The following is an 18,332-nucleotide window of genomic DNA, read 5'->3' on the forward strand; positions in this document are numbered from 1 at the left end:
CATTACGAAAGGATTCGTTGAGCCCTTTTATGAGTTATTGCCCCTGAAAGTTTTTGAAGTTTACAAATAATGAAAAATTTTCAAAACGATAAGTCGTAGAGACATGAAACTAACTGCATTAGATTCCTTAACCCTAGACCTTGAAGTTTATGTCAAGGTCAAAGGTCAAGGTCATTCCAAATAAGAGAAATAAAGCTCTTTTTATAGCTCTTTTGTCTTTCAACATATACAGTATATCTTTGCATCTTTAATATGTACTTTTAAAACTATTTCAAAGATTTCAATCTTGTCCCCTTGGCTTAACCCTTTTAAAAGTTATTGCCCCTTGTGCGAAAAACCTTGTTATCGCTACTCCTCTGAAACCGTAAACCGCAGAGACACGAAACCTTCACTAATGTCTTCAGGGTCTTTAGACACAACTTCAATCTATTCAGTGCGAAAGTATCCGATGACCCCTTATATGAGTTATCGCCCTTTAACTTCTTTGCGCTTACTAGTAAACCTTATAACTTTAAAGCTAAAAGTCGTAGAAGCATGGGGTTAATTGTAATGTGACCCTTGGCCTTTGACCTTGAATATTTGTTCAAGGTCAAAGGTCAGGGTCATTTCAAAATTTTTAAATTTTCATTTTTTTCATCTCTCAAGCCATTTCTGGTTTCTTTTGTATAAAAATAAAGAGTAGAGAGTTAAATATGAAGAATATATGAAATTTAAAGGTGGAAAGACCTCTAATTGTTCGAGAACAATTAGTCTACTAGTTTTTTTTTGGTTGCTTTTTAGGTGTTTTACATTAATCAACACTAGTAACATTGCAGCAAGATTTATATATGCACCATCCAGTACATGAAATCTATGCAGAATAGATATCCCATATACATATGCACATGTATTTCTCAGCCCACCCCAATCTTTTTTGATCAGTTTCAATTGTCAATATCCCTTATTTATGTAGCAATATACACTTATCACCTGCATATGGAGTTTATGTCTCCCAGTTGATTTGATACACAAGAGCATGCTCTACATACAAACAATTTTTAAAATAAGGCAAGCTTTTGACAAACAAGTTTATAAAACAAGGATATCAACAGTCTTGTTAAAAGTCAACATTATGCCAATTCTATGGTCAATATCAATGACCTTGTCAGCAAATACAATTTATCATTAAGTTCAGTTCTGATTGACATTTATCAAACAAATTGTTAGGCTATTATTCACACACTTAATTGTCTACAGATTTTTCCATTTGCCTGATCATGACAAGCACACGGTGAAAGTGACCAGTTGACAGGGAATGCTTGCTGCTCCATGGCACCTGATCCCACCTCTGATGTTTTTTGAGGTCAATGTTTGCTCTGCTCCCAATCTGTATTGTTTTAATGGACTTTTCAGCTTGATTACTGTTTGTTATCTATAAATATTTCACTGTTCACTTCTTTTTTTTTTGAGAAGATGCATCCCTTCCAGCTGCAGAACTATATTTTAGTCTTTGACCATACCGCTTCAGATCCTGAAATGCAAATATGATGCAATTTACTGCACAACATTTTCTGTGGTTGTGGAGAATTTCTCCCCTTTCCAGCATTGGTAAATCAACTACCTTTCACTCCCTAATTCTAGACATATTCTTTAACCAAACTGTATATTTTATCCACCTCTTAACCCTTTACAGTTGTATCTACAGACCAATAAACTTGATTGTTTTGAATTTTCTGACATCTGACAAAAAATTCAAAACAATCAAGTTTATTGGTCTGTAGAGACAACTATAAAAGGTTAGGATGTGGATAAAATATACAGGTTGGTTATAGAGTATGTTTAGAATTAGGGAATGAAAGATCGTCAATTGATCAATGCTAGAAAGTGGAGAAATTCTCCCCAACCATGCACAGAAAATATTGCGCCATAAATTGCACCACTTTTGCATCACCAGATCTGTAGAGTTATGGTCAAAGACTTAAATGTAAAACCTTAACGCTACAGTTCTGCAGCTATACATATATACCTTTGTGTGAATAAATATAAATCCTCTTTAAGCAAGAATGCTTTATGCCATGTTTAGTTGAAAATGGTTCAGTAGCTTTGAAAAAGACATCAAGTGAAAAAGATAGCCGTCAGGCACTTATTTTGTATATTGGGTCACCCCCTTCTTTTTTCCCTAGTAGAAAAGAAGAGGGTGACCCTATAAATGAAACAAGTACCTGTGAGACAAACGTAGGACAAATGTTGGCTCAGGTTAGCTTAAAAACATGAAAATTCTGGTTAAGCCTTAGGTATTACATGTAAAGTTATTCTCCTTTGGCTTTTGCCAAAATTCAAACATAGATATTACCAAGAACATATACACCTCCCTGCAGATAAACATTACCAAGGGCTTAAGCACTACCCATCTGTTCTGGTTGTAAGCTAGGGATACTGATAATCGCTCAGGCGTAGTCTAAAGGCTAATAAGTCAAAAGGGGGGGGGGGGGGGTGCAGAGCATATCAATTTGCAGGAATGAATATTATCAGATTATTGCTAATTTATAACGTTAACTTTTAAAAATACGTACTGTGCCACTTTAAAGGAAACAGTTTACCTTGGATTAATGATAGTCTTTGAAATGTCTGTCATTCTTTTGATTCTTTATTTTTGATTTTTTTTCCTAAATTGAAGTATCCCTCTCTCTAAAAATTACGACACACCGGAAGTGCAGACAAAGCGAGTTCGAAACATTCCCGCGAAAAAAAAAATGATGGGAGAAAGAATGGAATAGTCCATTTTTCAGGGGAGCGAAATCTAATAAATCGTCAGAGATGCCTATATTTTAATTTTTATTAGCTTTTTTTGGAATCTTTTATTTATTTTTGAAGATAAAACATTTTCTCTTATTTTTTACTTCTGTTATTTAGGATTATTTTCTTTTTCAATTCCCTTGTGAGAGAAATCACCCCTAACACCTCCAATGAATTCGTCTGCAGAGTTGCACTTTTGACGCATGGAAAGGTATGACAAAAAATTGAATCTGAAAACGGATCAGGTTTGTTGATATTTGAAGATAATTGCATTTGTTCTAATGTTTATGACATTGTGGGTAAATGCCATCTGAAATCAGAAAAGGGTTGAAGAAAAAAATAACTGTTGAGCAATGTTGACGGACACTTGTTGCACCATGCCTTGAGTCCACATTTTTTTTTTTTTGTTAAGCATTTGTAAGTACAATTCAAGTTTGCTGCGAGTCAGTGTGGATTTGTGAAATAACATAAAATAATATTTTTCTTAGACTTCAGAGGACAAGATCGCCAGATAAACTGGTTCTTAATGATAAGTGAACAGTGAATTATCTAGCCAAACCAGATCCATAAATGCCACTATTATAACTAGAGTTTAAATGTGTAGAATTGAATAAGTTTAACTTAAATTAATAAAAGTTGGTATGTATCTGAAAATATAAATTGCTACATATTTGTCAGATACAGATGCTCATGAAGACAATTTTATTTCTAGACTAAGTTGCACTATGGAAGATGATGATGTGAGAGATGTTCTCCAGACAATGCTGGCTAGTTGTAGGAGTCTGTCTCCTAAGCTGGCAGGGCTGATCAGGCGATTCAAGGCTGTGACAACCTTGCTGTTGATGAGAAAGGACTCAGCTTTATCGGACCTTGACAAATACACCAAGACTCTTAGGAGCTGGGTGGATGATTTTGATGAAAAAATGAGATCTGCAATACAGTTAGCATTCTCGGGTATTATTTTAGGCGACATATTAATTTCAAAAGCACTTTTCACAATTGTACTAGGTAGTATTTTCAAGTGTTGTTGTATTGTGTAATTGTTTAAAGAAGCCCAATCTGATATATACAGCTTTAAAAATTTATATTATAAGGGGGGTTGCAACTGTGGTGGTCAGATGGGTTCGATTGCCAGTGGCGAAATAGCTCAGTTTGTAGAGCACCTGACTGGAGATTCAGGGGGCCAGGGTTTAAATCCAAGTCTAGTCCATCATTTTTTTTCTCTACTTTTATTATTACATGTACTTGTATTTTGCAATCTAGGAATTTTCAATTATGCACAATGTTGTTTTTTTTTGTTTTTTTTTTAAAAAAAAAAAAAACTTTATTTGAAACAATTAAGTTAGAAATGAACTACCAGCACTGGGTACATGAATATTTTATCATATTTTTGAACTGAATACCTAAAAATGAGACTGGATATATTATCATTCCAATGACAGCATGACACTTTGTTTGATGGAGCATCCTAAAGTTTCAATTGTTGATCACTATATTTCTCATCAATTGGATGTGTGATATCTATTTTAAATGAATACTACTTCGCATATGAAACAGAGATACACTGATAATACTGACCAATCACATTGGATGATTGTTTACGAGTATGGCATTTGTAATAATCAGCAACATGTGTTCAGTCAAAGCCTATTGCTGGCTTCTCTGTTTATATTCAAAATAGTAATCTTTTCATTTAAATCAAACACCGAATCAGTGAGAAATATGGTAATTAACTTTGAAACTTTAGCACTTAAACAAAGAGACACGTACCGGTATTACAAATGCCCTACTCATAAACAATCATTCTGTGAGATTGGTCAGTATTACCAGTGCATTGCTGGGTTCTCTGTTTTCATATGCAAATATGGTAATCAACATTTGAAACTTTAGCTATAAACAAAGTGACACACTGTTATTGTAATGATATCAGAAATATCAAAACCATAAGCTTATGATTTTTTACACAGTAAATAATTCCTTTATTAGAGAAAGCTGCAATCGTTAGAGCGTACAAGGAAGAGGTAGAGGAGGAGTTGTCTACCCTTGGTGTCCTTTTAAGGGAGTCTGAAAAACTTCTCTTGACATCATCAAACTTTAATGCTACCCAGAACAAACATGGAAAAACTCTTGTCACTGCCTTAAAGTGAGTACACACAGTTTGTGAATTTTTTGTCAACTTTCACTTTTTAGAACAGGCCTGGAAGTTTGAGCGAGCTTTTTCTGATCAATTTCTCTATCGTGTCAGTCCATCTGTAAACTTTAAACATTTTTAACTTCTTCTCAAGAACCACTGTACCAACATCAACCAATATTGCAACAAAGCATCCTTGGGTGAAGGGATTCAAAATTATTCAAATGAAGAGCTAAGTCCTCTCTTAAAGGGAGATGCACAAGAATAAAGAAAAATTTTGTTGTCATCTTTTAAAAATCTTCCCAAGAACGAATGGGCGTAACTTGCGTAAAAGTGTACTGACATAGTGTATGTTCAAAGGGGGAGTTTCGATAAGGCCGTTTTTGGCCCCTCACGAGATATTATGAAATTTTAATATTTTATGTTGCGCATTTTCCGGTCACATGATAGTTGAAAATTTAAGCATATCCCATTTCGCATATTTTTGGAGTAGACTTTTTTATAGGGGGAAAGTGAATTTTTAACTGTCAAAGTCGTAAATGAAATAGAATAAATATGAATAAAAACATAAATTAAGCAGTTTCAACATTTATTTTAACAGAAAATGGTATTTGTTTTATGCGAATATTTTCATAAGGTGCGATATTTTTGAATATTTTCAGAAGGTGCGATATTTTTCTGGTGCGTTACATGTTACTTTTCTTTAATGAGGATGAATTTAACTTATAAAACGTAAACATATATACAGAAAGTTAAAAAATCAAAATTAATGGACAGTTTATGCATAAACTTTATAATCAATATACAACATTTTCCCATATGGAAAATGTAAATGAAAAGGTATGTAGACATGAGATAGGTAAACGTCAAAATGTTCATATACAGGTATGTGCAATATATTTTCATCAATGCGGTTAAACAACAACGTTTTATAAAAAAAATACCTTAATATCATCAAATGAATTTTAAAAAATGTTTTGAAATAAAAAGAAAAATTGATACGATTAAAAATAAAATGCAGCTATATATACATACATAAATTAAAAAGTTTATTTAAAAGCATCATATTGCTATGGAAGCCAGTAGGTACAAGGTAAGAAAAATAATTTATCTGGCGGCTGCCAAATAATTATTCGAGGGCCTCTAGAAAAATGTATCTGGCAGCTGCATATAGTTTTCTGCGGCCACCACATAAATAACTGACGGCGGCCAATAACTTATCCGGCCATTTATAATTTTCTGGCAGCCACCACATAAATAGCTAGAGGCCGCCAAATACCATATAAGTAGAAATTTTAGCAAGGATTCCATTTTGGCATTATTAGCCAGGGTTTTGAGATCGCTAAAATTGAATATCGCTAACAATTTATTCCTTATCGGCCATTATATCTATCTTTCTTGACATTTTAAAATCGCTAAAATTACTTAATGTTTAAATATATATATATACCAGAATGGGAGATAAATCGCTAAATTTGCGTATCGCTAAAAATTCCACATATATAGTAAGTTTCTAGCAGTGTAGACATGTAATATAATAAAAAATTAATTTGAGGGAAAAGGTAACGTTATGAAAAGAAAATTTTGGTATAAGAGTGAAATTACCAGATTTGATCAAAACAGAAGTTGTAGTTAAAGCAAAAACACTACAATTTTATCTGGCTGCCGGCACATATTTCAATGGCAGGCATTACAAACTTATCTGGCGGCCACCAGTTAATATATTTTTTACCTTACACCTACTGGCTTCCCTATATTGCAATGTATTTGATAATATCAATAATATTAATTACAGTCAAAATATTTTATTATGATACGTAAAAATGTGAATAGCCAAATGATAGAAAAACCTAAAATACATTGTTTTCTTTTCATTATGAAAGTTACAAGTATTTGCTCAAATAGATCCAGTGCTCCAAGTTGCGACTAAAATGGTCTCATTTGCGACCAAAAAATTAATTTTGCAACCGGATACATGTATTAAAACTAACTCGCATTTTTGCAACTGAGAAAATTGGGACTGGCGATTGTCATTTTTTATGATCGGGATCAAGATTACTTTTTTTTACAAGATTCTCTATCAAGAAAATGTTTGAAGCCATTCTTAAGACTTTGTTAAGCATCGCAAAGACTGAGATTAAGTAATGATATGCCAGCATGCTGTACAGTCATCAGAACGGCTGTCAAAATGTCGTATTTTTTTTAAAACCTGATCTTGTTAATGGAGCATTTGGTCAATATTGCTTGAATATCATCATGTTTTGGCAATATGGACAACAACTGTTTAATATGTTAGGTTCATAAAATAAACATAACAAACAGCTGACGAAGTCAGATCTCACTAGTTCAAATTTATACATGCATCAGTCAAACTTGCTGCAATTTCATTTGAATTAATTTTAATTCTAGGATAAAACACTTGTGTTCTTGATTGTACAACCATACTGGTGGTTCTATGAACTAATCATTCATAAGTGGTTTCTTCAGCCTAGCAAATTGTTAAGTCACAGTAATAAGTATAATCTTTGATAAATTTAAAAAAGACATGATACGTACATATATGAGTGTTGTTCCTTGCTTTTACTATATGCTATATGTAAATGTGTTTTCACAAAATTTTTTCACCATGGTGAGTGAAATATTCGTTGATGGCGACCAGAAATTCTGAAATGGCGACCAAAAAAATTTTTAGGTTGCCATTTAGCAACCTGGTAGGAAGTGTGACTTGGAGCACTGAGATCTGCATTATGTTTTCAGCATAACTGACAGAATCCCAGCCAGGACTAATTTCCTCTCGTTTCCCAACTCTTCATAGATACTTAAGTTGCTGTACCAACTCTTAGTCACTTCTCATTTAGAGAGTAGTAGAATTCATTACATATGATTTGCTAGGCTAGAACCACAGTTCGAAAAACATATGTAAACACCAAAGACATGTTAAATTCTTAATCCTGCACAAATATGCGCCTCAATATCCAGACTTAAAACAATCCACGTTCCCTATATGAACCACACGGAGAAATTTGGGGGCTTCTCTAGCATTTTGGAGCATGGATTTCGAAGAAAGTGTAAAATAACTATGCATGACAGGGGTGTGTAATTAGCAACGCCCGGGGCTACCATTTTTTGGGATCGGGCTAGTTGATCTCTGCATGCAGGTAGCCCCTTGGGCTAGTAAAAATTAAAAATACCAATGTTATAAATGAAAATCACTACCGGTATTTTCACTTATTTTTTGCTATTAAATTCCCAACCAATGAAAAATTTCCAGGCAGAATGCTCCTATTGTTCGTAAATCTCCATAATCTTATCCATTTTGCAGCACTTCCTGACTTATTTACTTCCAAAAACCCTGACTTATTTACTTCCAAAAACGATCGTTTTTTTTTTTTCCTAATCCGAATTTCCTCCATTCATGTGTTTATGGTAAATAAAGGCAGATATCTATTATTTACGATCACTCAATCAACTAAAAGATAAGTATTATGTGATTTACGTGTACATAAAATATATTTCCAGTGTATTTAATAATTTAAGATAAAAAAAAAGATTCCACTTCGTTTCAGATGAGCTAGTGCAATATGCACAGAGAAAAGGAAAAAAAAATAATTTATTTAAATTCATTTTTATTTTCTATCATAATTATTAATTTATACATGATTCAATTTTACTAGTGAGAATAAAACTTTAATTTTAAAAAGAATTACCTTAAACCCCTGACTTATTCAACAATAATTTATTTTTTCGTAGTTGTTACTTTTCCCACCTACATTTGGGCTAGTAACTTTTTACTTGGGGCTAGTAACTTTATTGCTGCCACTAGCCCCTTGGCTAGTACTTGATTTTTTTTAATTGCACACCCCTGCATGATAAATAATGTTAAGGGATGGACTTGCTCAAAAACTTATTTTTCTTCAATCAGTCTGAAATTTAAAGAAGATCCAGCATCTGAACCATGTCTGGTATTGTGCAATCCTAGATGCATCATCACTCATCAGTGCAAGTTTGGTCACGATAGGACTTATAGTTACATAAGAATAAGACCCGCTTCAAATTCTTTAACCTGCTCACTCATTAAGAAAATGTAGGTCAGATCCAGCATCTGAAGCAAGTCTGGTAGTGTACATCCGAAGATGCATCATGAAGCAATCAAGTCTTATCAACATATTTATTGCTGCTCTGCTCCAAAAATCTTAAACCTGCTTCAAAAACATTTACCTTGACATTTTTTACCTGAAAATGCAGCATCTGAAACCTGACTGGTGACAAGAAAACACACTAGATCACGTGATTCTTATTGATATAGAGCAAGGATATACTTGAAAAAAAAATCTGCTTCAAAAACTTTAACCTGGAACACCAATGCCGACGGTATTACAAAAGCTCTCCAACTCCGTGGAGGTGAGGTAAAAATGTGACGTTAACGTTATACGCTGGTGACGAAAAAAGTATCGAAAAGAAGATAGTATACTTCAATGTTTTCTATTGTTAATATTTTCGAGAATCTTCTTAAATTTAAAAAAAATGCTACTTTTGTATTTTAACACAGAGTCAGATCAAGAAACTAGGAGCTTCCAATTTTAGATATATGCAAATTTTATGCAATTTTCAATTTTTAGCTCACCTCGATGAAGTCGAGATGAGCTTAAGCTATACCCCCGGCGTCAGTGTCGGCGTTAGCGTCGGCGTCCCGGTTAAAGTTTTAGGAGCAAGTCCATTCCCAAGTAACTATAAGCCCTAACTGGACCAAACTTGCATGGATGATGCATCTAGGGATGGACACTACCACACTTGCTTCGGATGCTGGATCTGACCTAGATTTTCCAGTTGAGTGACCAGGTTAAAGTTTTTGGAGCAGGTCCATTCCCAAGTAACTGTTAGCCCTACCTGGACCAAACTTGCATGGATGATGCATCTAGGGATGGACACTACCACACTTGCTTCAGAAGCTGGATCTGACCTAGATTTTCCAGATAAGTGACCAGGTTAAAGTTTTTGGAGCAGGTCCATTCCCAAGTAACTATTAGCCCTAACTGGACCAAACTTACATGGATGATGCATCTAGGGATGGACACTACCACACTTGCTTCGGATGCTGGATCCGATCTAGATTTTCTAGATGAGTGACCAGGTTAAAGTTTTTGGAGCAGGTCCATTCCCAAGTAACTATAAGCCCTAACTGGACCAAACTTGCATGGATGATGCATCTAGGGATGGACACTACCACACTTGCTTGGGATGCTGGATCTGACCTAGATTTTCCAGATGAGTGACCAGGTTGAAGTTTTTGGAGCATGTCCATTCCCAAGTGACTGTTGGCCCTACCAGGACCAAACTTGCATGGAAGATGCATCTAGGGATGGACACTACCACACTTGCTTCGGATGCTGGATCTGACTAGATTTTCCAGATGAGTGACCAGGTTAAAGTTTTTGGAGCAGGTCCATTCCCAAGTAACTATAAGCTCTACCTTGAACAAACTTGCATGGATGATGCATCTAGGGATGGACACTACCACACTTGCTTCGGATGCTGGATTCGACCTAGATTTTCCACATGAGTGAATTTTAGCCATATTTTAACCAAATTAGCATGGATGATGTAGATAGGGATGGTCACTTCCAGACTTCCCTTGGATTCTGAATCTGACCTACATTTTCCAGATGAGTGACGAGGATAATATTTTTGGAGTAGCTATATAACATTATGGCCTGTTATGATTAAACTTGCATAGATGGTGCATCTAAGGATGAAAACTTCCAGACTTACTTTGGATGTTGGAACTGACCAAAATTTTTTTGATTAGTAAACAGGATAAACGTTTTTTGAACAGGTCTATTTCCAAGTAACTATAAGTCGTACTTAAACCAAACTTGCATGGACATTGATCTTGGGATGTACACTAAATAAAAAAAAATATGACGTGATATTTGCATTACTTAAAGATAACATTTGTCGAGGTGAGCCTCGTAATCTTTGATTACCTGTGTTTAAATATGAAGTGCACACACAAAACTCATCATATTTCAATATATTATTGTGCAGAGTATATCTGATTACTGAGCAAATTTAGGTGAGTGTCCCTCATGCACTTCATATTTTAAACATCGATTTATCAATGCTACCCTCTTATATTTTCCCATAAGGCTAATGTTAATGCATCTGAAGGTGAATCTAGGTATGTGTCAGCTATGGTGTTAATACATCTCATATTAACTTTTAAAATATAAATAACAAAAGTTAACATATTTTTCTAGAATTCTAAACAAATTTTGAAAAAATAAATTGAAATTTATTTTAATGAAAAAAGGTGGGCTGCTGAGCTGCCTTATCGAAACTCGATCCCCTTTGTTCAAATCATAGGCCCCAGGGATATGATGGGACCACAATAAAAGATCAAATTTTTATAAGCATTCTCAGGTTGTGCAGAATCAAGTTTGGACTTAAAAAAAATGTGTGGGTTTCCGGTAACCTGATCGACCCTAATTTTTATTCCAAATTCATTGCAAATAACACTTTAAACCTTAGGGGCCATGTGGGCCCCCAACTTTACAAGTTTTACTAGCCCACATTGATATTTTGGGGCCACAGTTTTCTGTTCACTTAGTTTTAAAAATTTTTGGATCTTTTCTTATAATCTCAGAGAAAAATACTTTGTTGTCCACAGTCTTGTATGAAATTTTGTGTTTCATTCACTTCAAGACATGTATTTTGAATTATATGTTTCTATTGTGAAATTATAGCGTGCTTTACTGACTTTTTAAAGTACATAACATGAAATATAGGAATGGGTATTGCCAAAATTTTTCGTATCGTGATCTATCATGATTTTTTCCCAAAATATCACAATAATATCATAATATTTTTACACACAATTTTTACAATGATTTTAAATGAATATCCTTAATTTTTCCTAAAAATGTGCTGTAAAAACATAACTCCACTTTTTTCATCTTTTTATTTATTGGGCCCCCACCTCCCCCTCTAGATCCGCACATATATACAGAATTACAGTATAGTGGGAAGAACATCTTTAAAAACTTTTCTGAAAAAATTTGACCATTGTGACTCAGGTGAACATTATGGCCAAAGGGCCTCTAATTTAATTTATGTTTCTTAACAGAATGATGAAAACAACAGGTCTTCTGGAAACCCGAGATGTAGATGATAACCTTTCCTGTTTAAAACTATTCACCCAGTTTGATTGTGAAAATTTGCCAGTACTTGGACAATTGATCACAAACTACTCACCAGATAAAATCAAACAAGATGATGTGGTTGTAAATCTCTCATCAAATACAAGCTCAACAACAAAAGTAAATTCTTCAGAAAATAAAAATATTAAAGAAAAATGTGCTATTACATCAACATCCACCCAGACAGATTTTGTTATGCCTGAGAAAGAAGGAAGTTTAGAGTCAAGCACAGTTAAAAGCAAGAGGAGCAAAAGTTGTCAAAGATCAAACGTGCAAAGGTCATTTATTGTTCAAGAGAATCAGAGGTTTATCATTAGTCAGCTAGAGAAAGGTGGTATCAGCAAAAACACCACAAGAAGTCCCTCCGTTTCTTCTGTTGATTCTGAAACAACAGCCTCTGTAGATGCCAGTGTTAAAGAGAATAAGTCAAGGAGAAGGCCAGTTGTCAGATCTTCATCTCTTAAATCGGACCGCAATCAGTCAACTCAAAAGTCTGTCTCAAAAACAGAAGACTGGATCAAAGACAGTGCAAACAATAATTCAAAAGATGATATCAACATACGTACAAGATCACCTGTCCATGGAACATCTTTCAAGAAGAATTCAGACAGGAAAGAAAATTTGAATGACAATGTGCAAGCAAATAAACATTTGAAAAATAAGGAAGGCTTCCACAATCCCAGAACCATGACTTTGTCACCTGAGAGAGCACACTTGTTTAAAGAGGTGGAAAATATGCCAAAAGAGGACAAAATTGGAACATCAGCAAGAAATAAAGATTCATCGAATCAAATACAATTGTCACCTTCTAAAAGTGCATCAGAAGGCATTAGTTCAAGTAAAGATGAAATGAATCAGAATATCACAGAAAACAAATCTTACTCGGGTAAACAAAAGTCAAACTTGACCAGGCCAAAAGAAAATGAAACTCAGAAATTGGAGTTGGCAAAGCAAACTCCCACAGACAAGAAGGAATTTTCTAGTAAAAGCACTACCAGCACACCTGTTCCAACTGAAAATGTTACAGTAAAATGTGAACCTATCACACCAGTCGAAGTGAAAATCAAACAAGAACCAGTTACTCCACCAGATCTTAATAACAATCAGTCCATGTTTAATATCCAACAGAGAATTCAAGGACCCTCAATTAAAAAAAGTCCCTCTGTGTCTGAAACAGAGACCTGGGAAAGTGATGAAGAGATCAGAGGAAAGATTGCAGAGAAGAATAGCACAAAAGATGTAATATCAGACAGAACTCAACCACAAGAAAATCTTACAGAGAAAATTTCCCCCCAGAAAGATGTGAACTGTAATGTTATAGACAAGGAACCCATGCCACCTCCCCCAATTCCACCACCATCATTGTTAACTACAAGTACTCGTCCTCCATCTGAAACAGGTGCTCTCCCTCCATCTGAAACAGGTGTTCTCCCTCCATATGAGACAGGTGCTCCCTCTCCATCTGAAACAGGTGCTCCCCCTCTGCCTCCCAATGAACCAAACTCCACAGAAAAAATGGAATCAAACAACAATGAAGTACATGTACCAGTATCAAGCACTGCTGACAAAGATCTAGTTAATGGGAATCAAAATGTTCTGAATACTATGGGTGTAGAAAATAATATAGACTGCCATGTCTCAGATATCCCACTTCCAAAGACTCTAGAGGTACCAAAGAAAATTTCCACTCAAAGTGTGGACTACAAAGATAGTGTCATCACACAGCATATCAGAGAGGAGCTAAGTAAAGGTTTGTTGTGCTATTTACCAAGGTTGTCTTTGCTTAAAAAAATTGTGTTAGCCCCACTTAGATTCCAGGAATTTCACCGATGCACACAAAAGAGTTCCTATTTAGTCCTCCATAAACAGTAGAGGGACCAATCTTGCACACACATGGAACCTTCTGAAGACTTGTTTTAATAAGTTTTGGAAGGCACCCTCACTTTCATTGAATTAAATAGGCAATCTTTTTTTTTTTGACAGTCTGCAGTGATAGTGTCTTTTGTATAGCTGATTCTATGTATGTTTTGTTCTACCACTTTCTCATTTCGAATGCTTTGAAAACTGCCAAAAATTAAGTAAATGCCTTGAAATTTTCCAAATGACATTTATAATATATAGTGAATTTAAAATATAATTTTTACCCAAACTTTTTTCTATTTAACACTTTTATATCAAAATAATACTTGCATATTCACTGATAAAACCCAAAATGTTTGGTTGTTGCTTCATACCCCCTTCACATTCAAGCATAATGAAATCCTTAATTTTGCCTATAATTTAAAAAAATATATTAAGATGTATAGAAATATGATATTTAAACATTTGCTGAAAATTTCAGCTCAGTGTGTGCATTATTTTTCTATAAAAGTGCAATGTCCTTGCTTTTACTGGACAGCCCTCATATAGGATTAATTGCTTCATATATTGATAAATACTGATGTAACGATATGCCTCCTTGAAGATTCTATACATATTGTATAAATTTGTCAAAGTACGGTTATTTTCAATACATTTTGATTAGAGAAAACAAATTGGAGAGGTTTTTAGCTCACCTGAGCTGAAAGCTCAAGTGAGCTTTTCTGCTCACATTTTGTCTGTAGTCCCTCTGTGTATCTGTTTGTCTGTCCATCTGTAAGCTTTTCACATTTCCAACTTCTCAAGAACTACTGGGCCAATTTTAACCAAACTTGCCACAAAGCATCCTTAGGTGAAGGAGATTCAATTTTGTTCAAATGAAGGGCCATGTCCTCTTTCAAGGGGAGATACCTTATTTGGCCGAATATAATACACATTGGTGTAAAATACGCACCCCCCTTTTTGAGCCTCAAACTGGGGAAAAAACGCAGTTCGGTTGTATTATACGCAGCAGAAAATTTTACCAAGTGGTGTTCTGAACTTTTAAAAATCGCGGTAATTTGCTATGAAAATCGGCGGAGATGAAGTGCGGAAAATTTACAGAACACGATATTTTATTCAAATGCGTTCTAAATCTTGACTTTCCATATCGTGGCATTCTGGAGGAAATTATTTATTTTAACAAAGCACGAGATAATGTTGCATAACTTGCATTAAAGTATTAACAGACTTAATTATTAATTATTTTTAGCATACGGTGATATTGAAATCATACGTCGCCGTATTCTAACTATTCTTTGTGGAAATAATTTGATTTCAACAAAGCACGAGATATTGTTGCAAGTTTAACAGTTGTCATATTTATTTTTAGTTTAAGGTAATCATGTTGAAAATTATGTAAATTTAACAAGGCAAGCGATATTGCAATATCAAAGTATTCATAGACTACGATTTTCCTCTTTTGAACTTGAAATTAATTAATTAAATATATAGCTGATGTTATAAAAATAAAATCAAAATTTAACAAGCGTGTAAAGTGTTGTTATCAACACACCTCCAAAGCTGTGAAAAATGATGTACAAAGGTGGGATATATGTCTTCATACATCGAGATAATCTTCGTGGATATCTTATTTTCTACAGAGCACGAGTAAATGATAACACTTAAGTTTCAACATACTTCATATTTCCTTTTTTAACTCTCAATCATTTTAACACGAGGCCGATACATTGTATAAGATAAAGTAAAATTACATTTAACAAGCGTTTAACTGTTTAATGTGTCGTAATCAACACACGCTTATACATACGAAAGATCATAAACCAACCCCCGATTTTTAACAAAGAAAATAATCAAAGCCTTTAATAAGGGCAGTAAATAATCAGTGCTCTAACTGTAAAAACAATGCTTTGGAGTCGGTAAACAATTTAATTGCCTGGAGGGGTGTTGAGGGGTAATTATCAAGTGACAAGTGCACGTGTTCACAACATTGGCTTCCATTCATTGGGACGTACAGAGGGGTGTTTATGTTGAAATGAATTTTCACGGAGTTATTTAAAACCTAAAATAAATTTTATTGTATTTTATTAAAAAATGACTTATTACTTTTTTGACCGAGTGTCTGACTGATTAGGTACATGTGTACGTTAATTAAGGAAGCACGTGGCAAAGGAATGTGTGAACATCTATAAATAACATCTTTAATGGCGGCCTACATGGAGACGATGAACATGCAGCTCAAATTAATTTTAACTTGCTTTTAAATATAATTTAACTATCAAAAAGTTATAAATAAATATAACATTTTTAACAAGCCTACATTCCAACAATAACTTTCCGAAGTTTTAAATACGGCGATAAACAGCAAGAAATTGCATAAGTCTCTATGTAGTACTATGGTATGAGCAAATGATAGCCGTGTTTCACATGAAAGAAAAACCTATCAAAATCCCATTGTGGTGTAAAATACGCACTCTTCTCACAGAAAATTATTTTGGGAAAAAAGTGCGTATTCAGCCAAATACGGTAATTCAGATATAGTGAAAATTTGGTGGTAACTTTTAAAAATCTTCTCATAGGAAACCTTCTTTACATAGTGTAGATTCAAGTTTCTTCAAATGATGACCCCTGGGGTTAGGATGGGGCCACAATGAGGGATCAAAGTTTTACATAGTAATAAATAGGAAAAAAAGGGTGGGGTGGGGTGGGGCCACAATGGGGGATTGTAGTTTTACATGGGATTATATAGGAAAAAACTTTTAAAAATCTTCTCAAGAACAGCAAATCCATGATAAGTCATATTGATATGAAAGCATCCTCAGGTAGTGTAGATTCAAATTTGTTCAAATGATGACCCCAGGGAAAGGGAGGGGCCACAATGGGGGATCGAAGTTTACATTGAAAAATATAGGGAAAAACTTTTAAAAATCTTCTTCTCAAGAACAGCACAGTGTGGGACCACAATGGGGGATCAAAGTTTTACATATATATAGGAAAAAAATCTTGAAATTTCTTCATCTCAAAAACAGCAGAGCCATGATTAGTCTTATCAATATGGAAGCATCTTTAGGTTGTGTAGATTCAACTTTGTTTAAATCTTGACCCCCTCAGGGGTACGGTAGGTCTTCAGTGGGGTATCTAAGTTTTACATAGGACTATATAAGAAAAAACTTTTTAAAAATCTTCTCAAGAACAGAAAATCCATGATTAGTCATATTAATATGGAAGCATTCTCAGGTAGTGTAGATTCAACTTTGTTTAAATCATGAGCCCTGGGGGTAGAAAGGGGCCATAGTGGAGGATCAAAGTTTTTACAAAGGGAAAAAAATTGAAAAACCTTCTCAAAAAGAGCAGAGCCATGATTAGTCATATCAAGATGGAAGCATCTTCAGGTAGTGTAGTTTCAAGTTTGTTTAAATCATGACCGCTGGGGTAGGGAGTGGCTACAGTGGGGTTTGAAACTTTTTAACAAAGGAATAAATAGGAAAAAATCTTCTTCCCAAGAACAGCAAAGCTATGATTAGTCATATAATATATATGGAAGCATCCTCAGGTAGTGTAGATTCAAGTTTGTTTAAATCATGACCCCCCAGGTGAAGGGAGGGCCACAATGGGGAATTTTTTTTTTTTTACAAAGGAATATATAGGAAAAAAATCTTTTTTAAAAATCTTCTGCTCAAGAACAGCAAAGCCATTACTGATATTGATATTGAAGAATCTTCAAAGTGTTAAATTCAAGTCTCCTCCCCCCCTCCCCCCCCCCCTCCCCCCACTCCATGTAAACTTTTCAATGCTGAAATGATTTGTGCTTTTTCCTAGCCAATGTGCTCAGGTGAGCGATTTGACCCATGGGCTTGTTTTTTTTTTTTTTGTCTTGTTTCACAAACAGCTGTTACAGTAAGTTAGGCCACATAACTATAATAATGTTCTCCATAAGAGAAAGCGATTTCTCACCCTCTAATTGTGTCAAATTTGCCCCCTGCTTTCTGTAGTGAACAAACATTTAATTGACAGTATTTTTTATTAAAAAATGATTAAAAGTTATTGCTAAAATAAATCTAAGATCTTGACATGATAGGTTTACTGAGTACCTTTGTATTTTTCTTTTAGGGAAAAGAGGATTTTTTTCTCCCATACGTGCAAAGCTTCTGTTTAAATGTGGCACTGGATACAACATGAAATTTCCAATCGGTGTTACAACGAATAGATTTGGAGAAATCTTTGTAGCTGACACAGGCAATAATGTTATTAAGGTGTTCAGCAAGGAGGGGAAACCTTTAAGATCCATGGGGATATCAGAACCAGTAAGTAATTTGATTATTGTGATTGGTAATGACATTCAATTCTCATGCTTTGTAGGATTTTTTCTTTGA

General features: G+C 34.5%; 1 protein-coding gene across 1 annotated transcript in view; it reads left to right on the plus strand.

Annotated features, from left to right (window-relative positions):
- Nucleotides 1-3,500: 3,500 nt before the first annotated feature.
- Nucleotides 3,501-18,332, plus strand: part of LOC133180902 (RING finger protein nhl-1-like) — a 36,789-nt gene continuing 21,957 nt past the window's right edge. Inside the window, exons 1-4 of the mRNA XM_061315356.1 lie at nucleotides 3,501-3,729; nucleotides 4,762-4,918; nucleotides 12,030-13,852; nucleotides 18,070-18,263. Coding sequence (XP_061171340.1) covers nucleotides 3,501-3,729; nucleotides 4,762-4,918; nucleotides 12,030-13,852; nucleotides 18,070-18,263 — 2,403 coding nt within the window. The remainder of the gene's footprint in view (nucleotides 3,730-4,761; nucleotides 4,919-12,029; nucleotides 13,853-18,069; nucleotides 18,264-18,332) is intronic.

This window comes from Saccostrea echinata, unplaced genomic scaffold (assembly GCF_033153115.1).
Source record: "Saccostrea echinata isolate AGI-Se365-2 ecotype Australia unplaced genomic scaffold, CSIRO_AGI_Sech_v1 ptg000008l, whole genome shotgun sequence".
Taxonomy (NCBI): domain Eukaryota; kingdom Metazoa; phylum Mollusca; class Bivalvia; order Ostreida; family Ostreidae; genus Saccostrea; species Saccostrea echinata.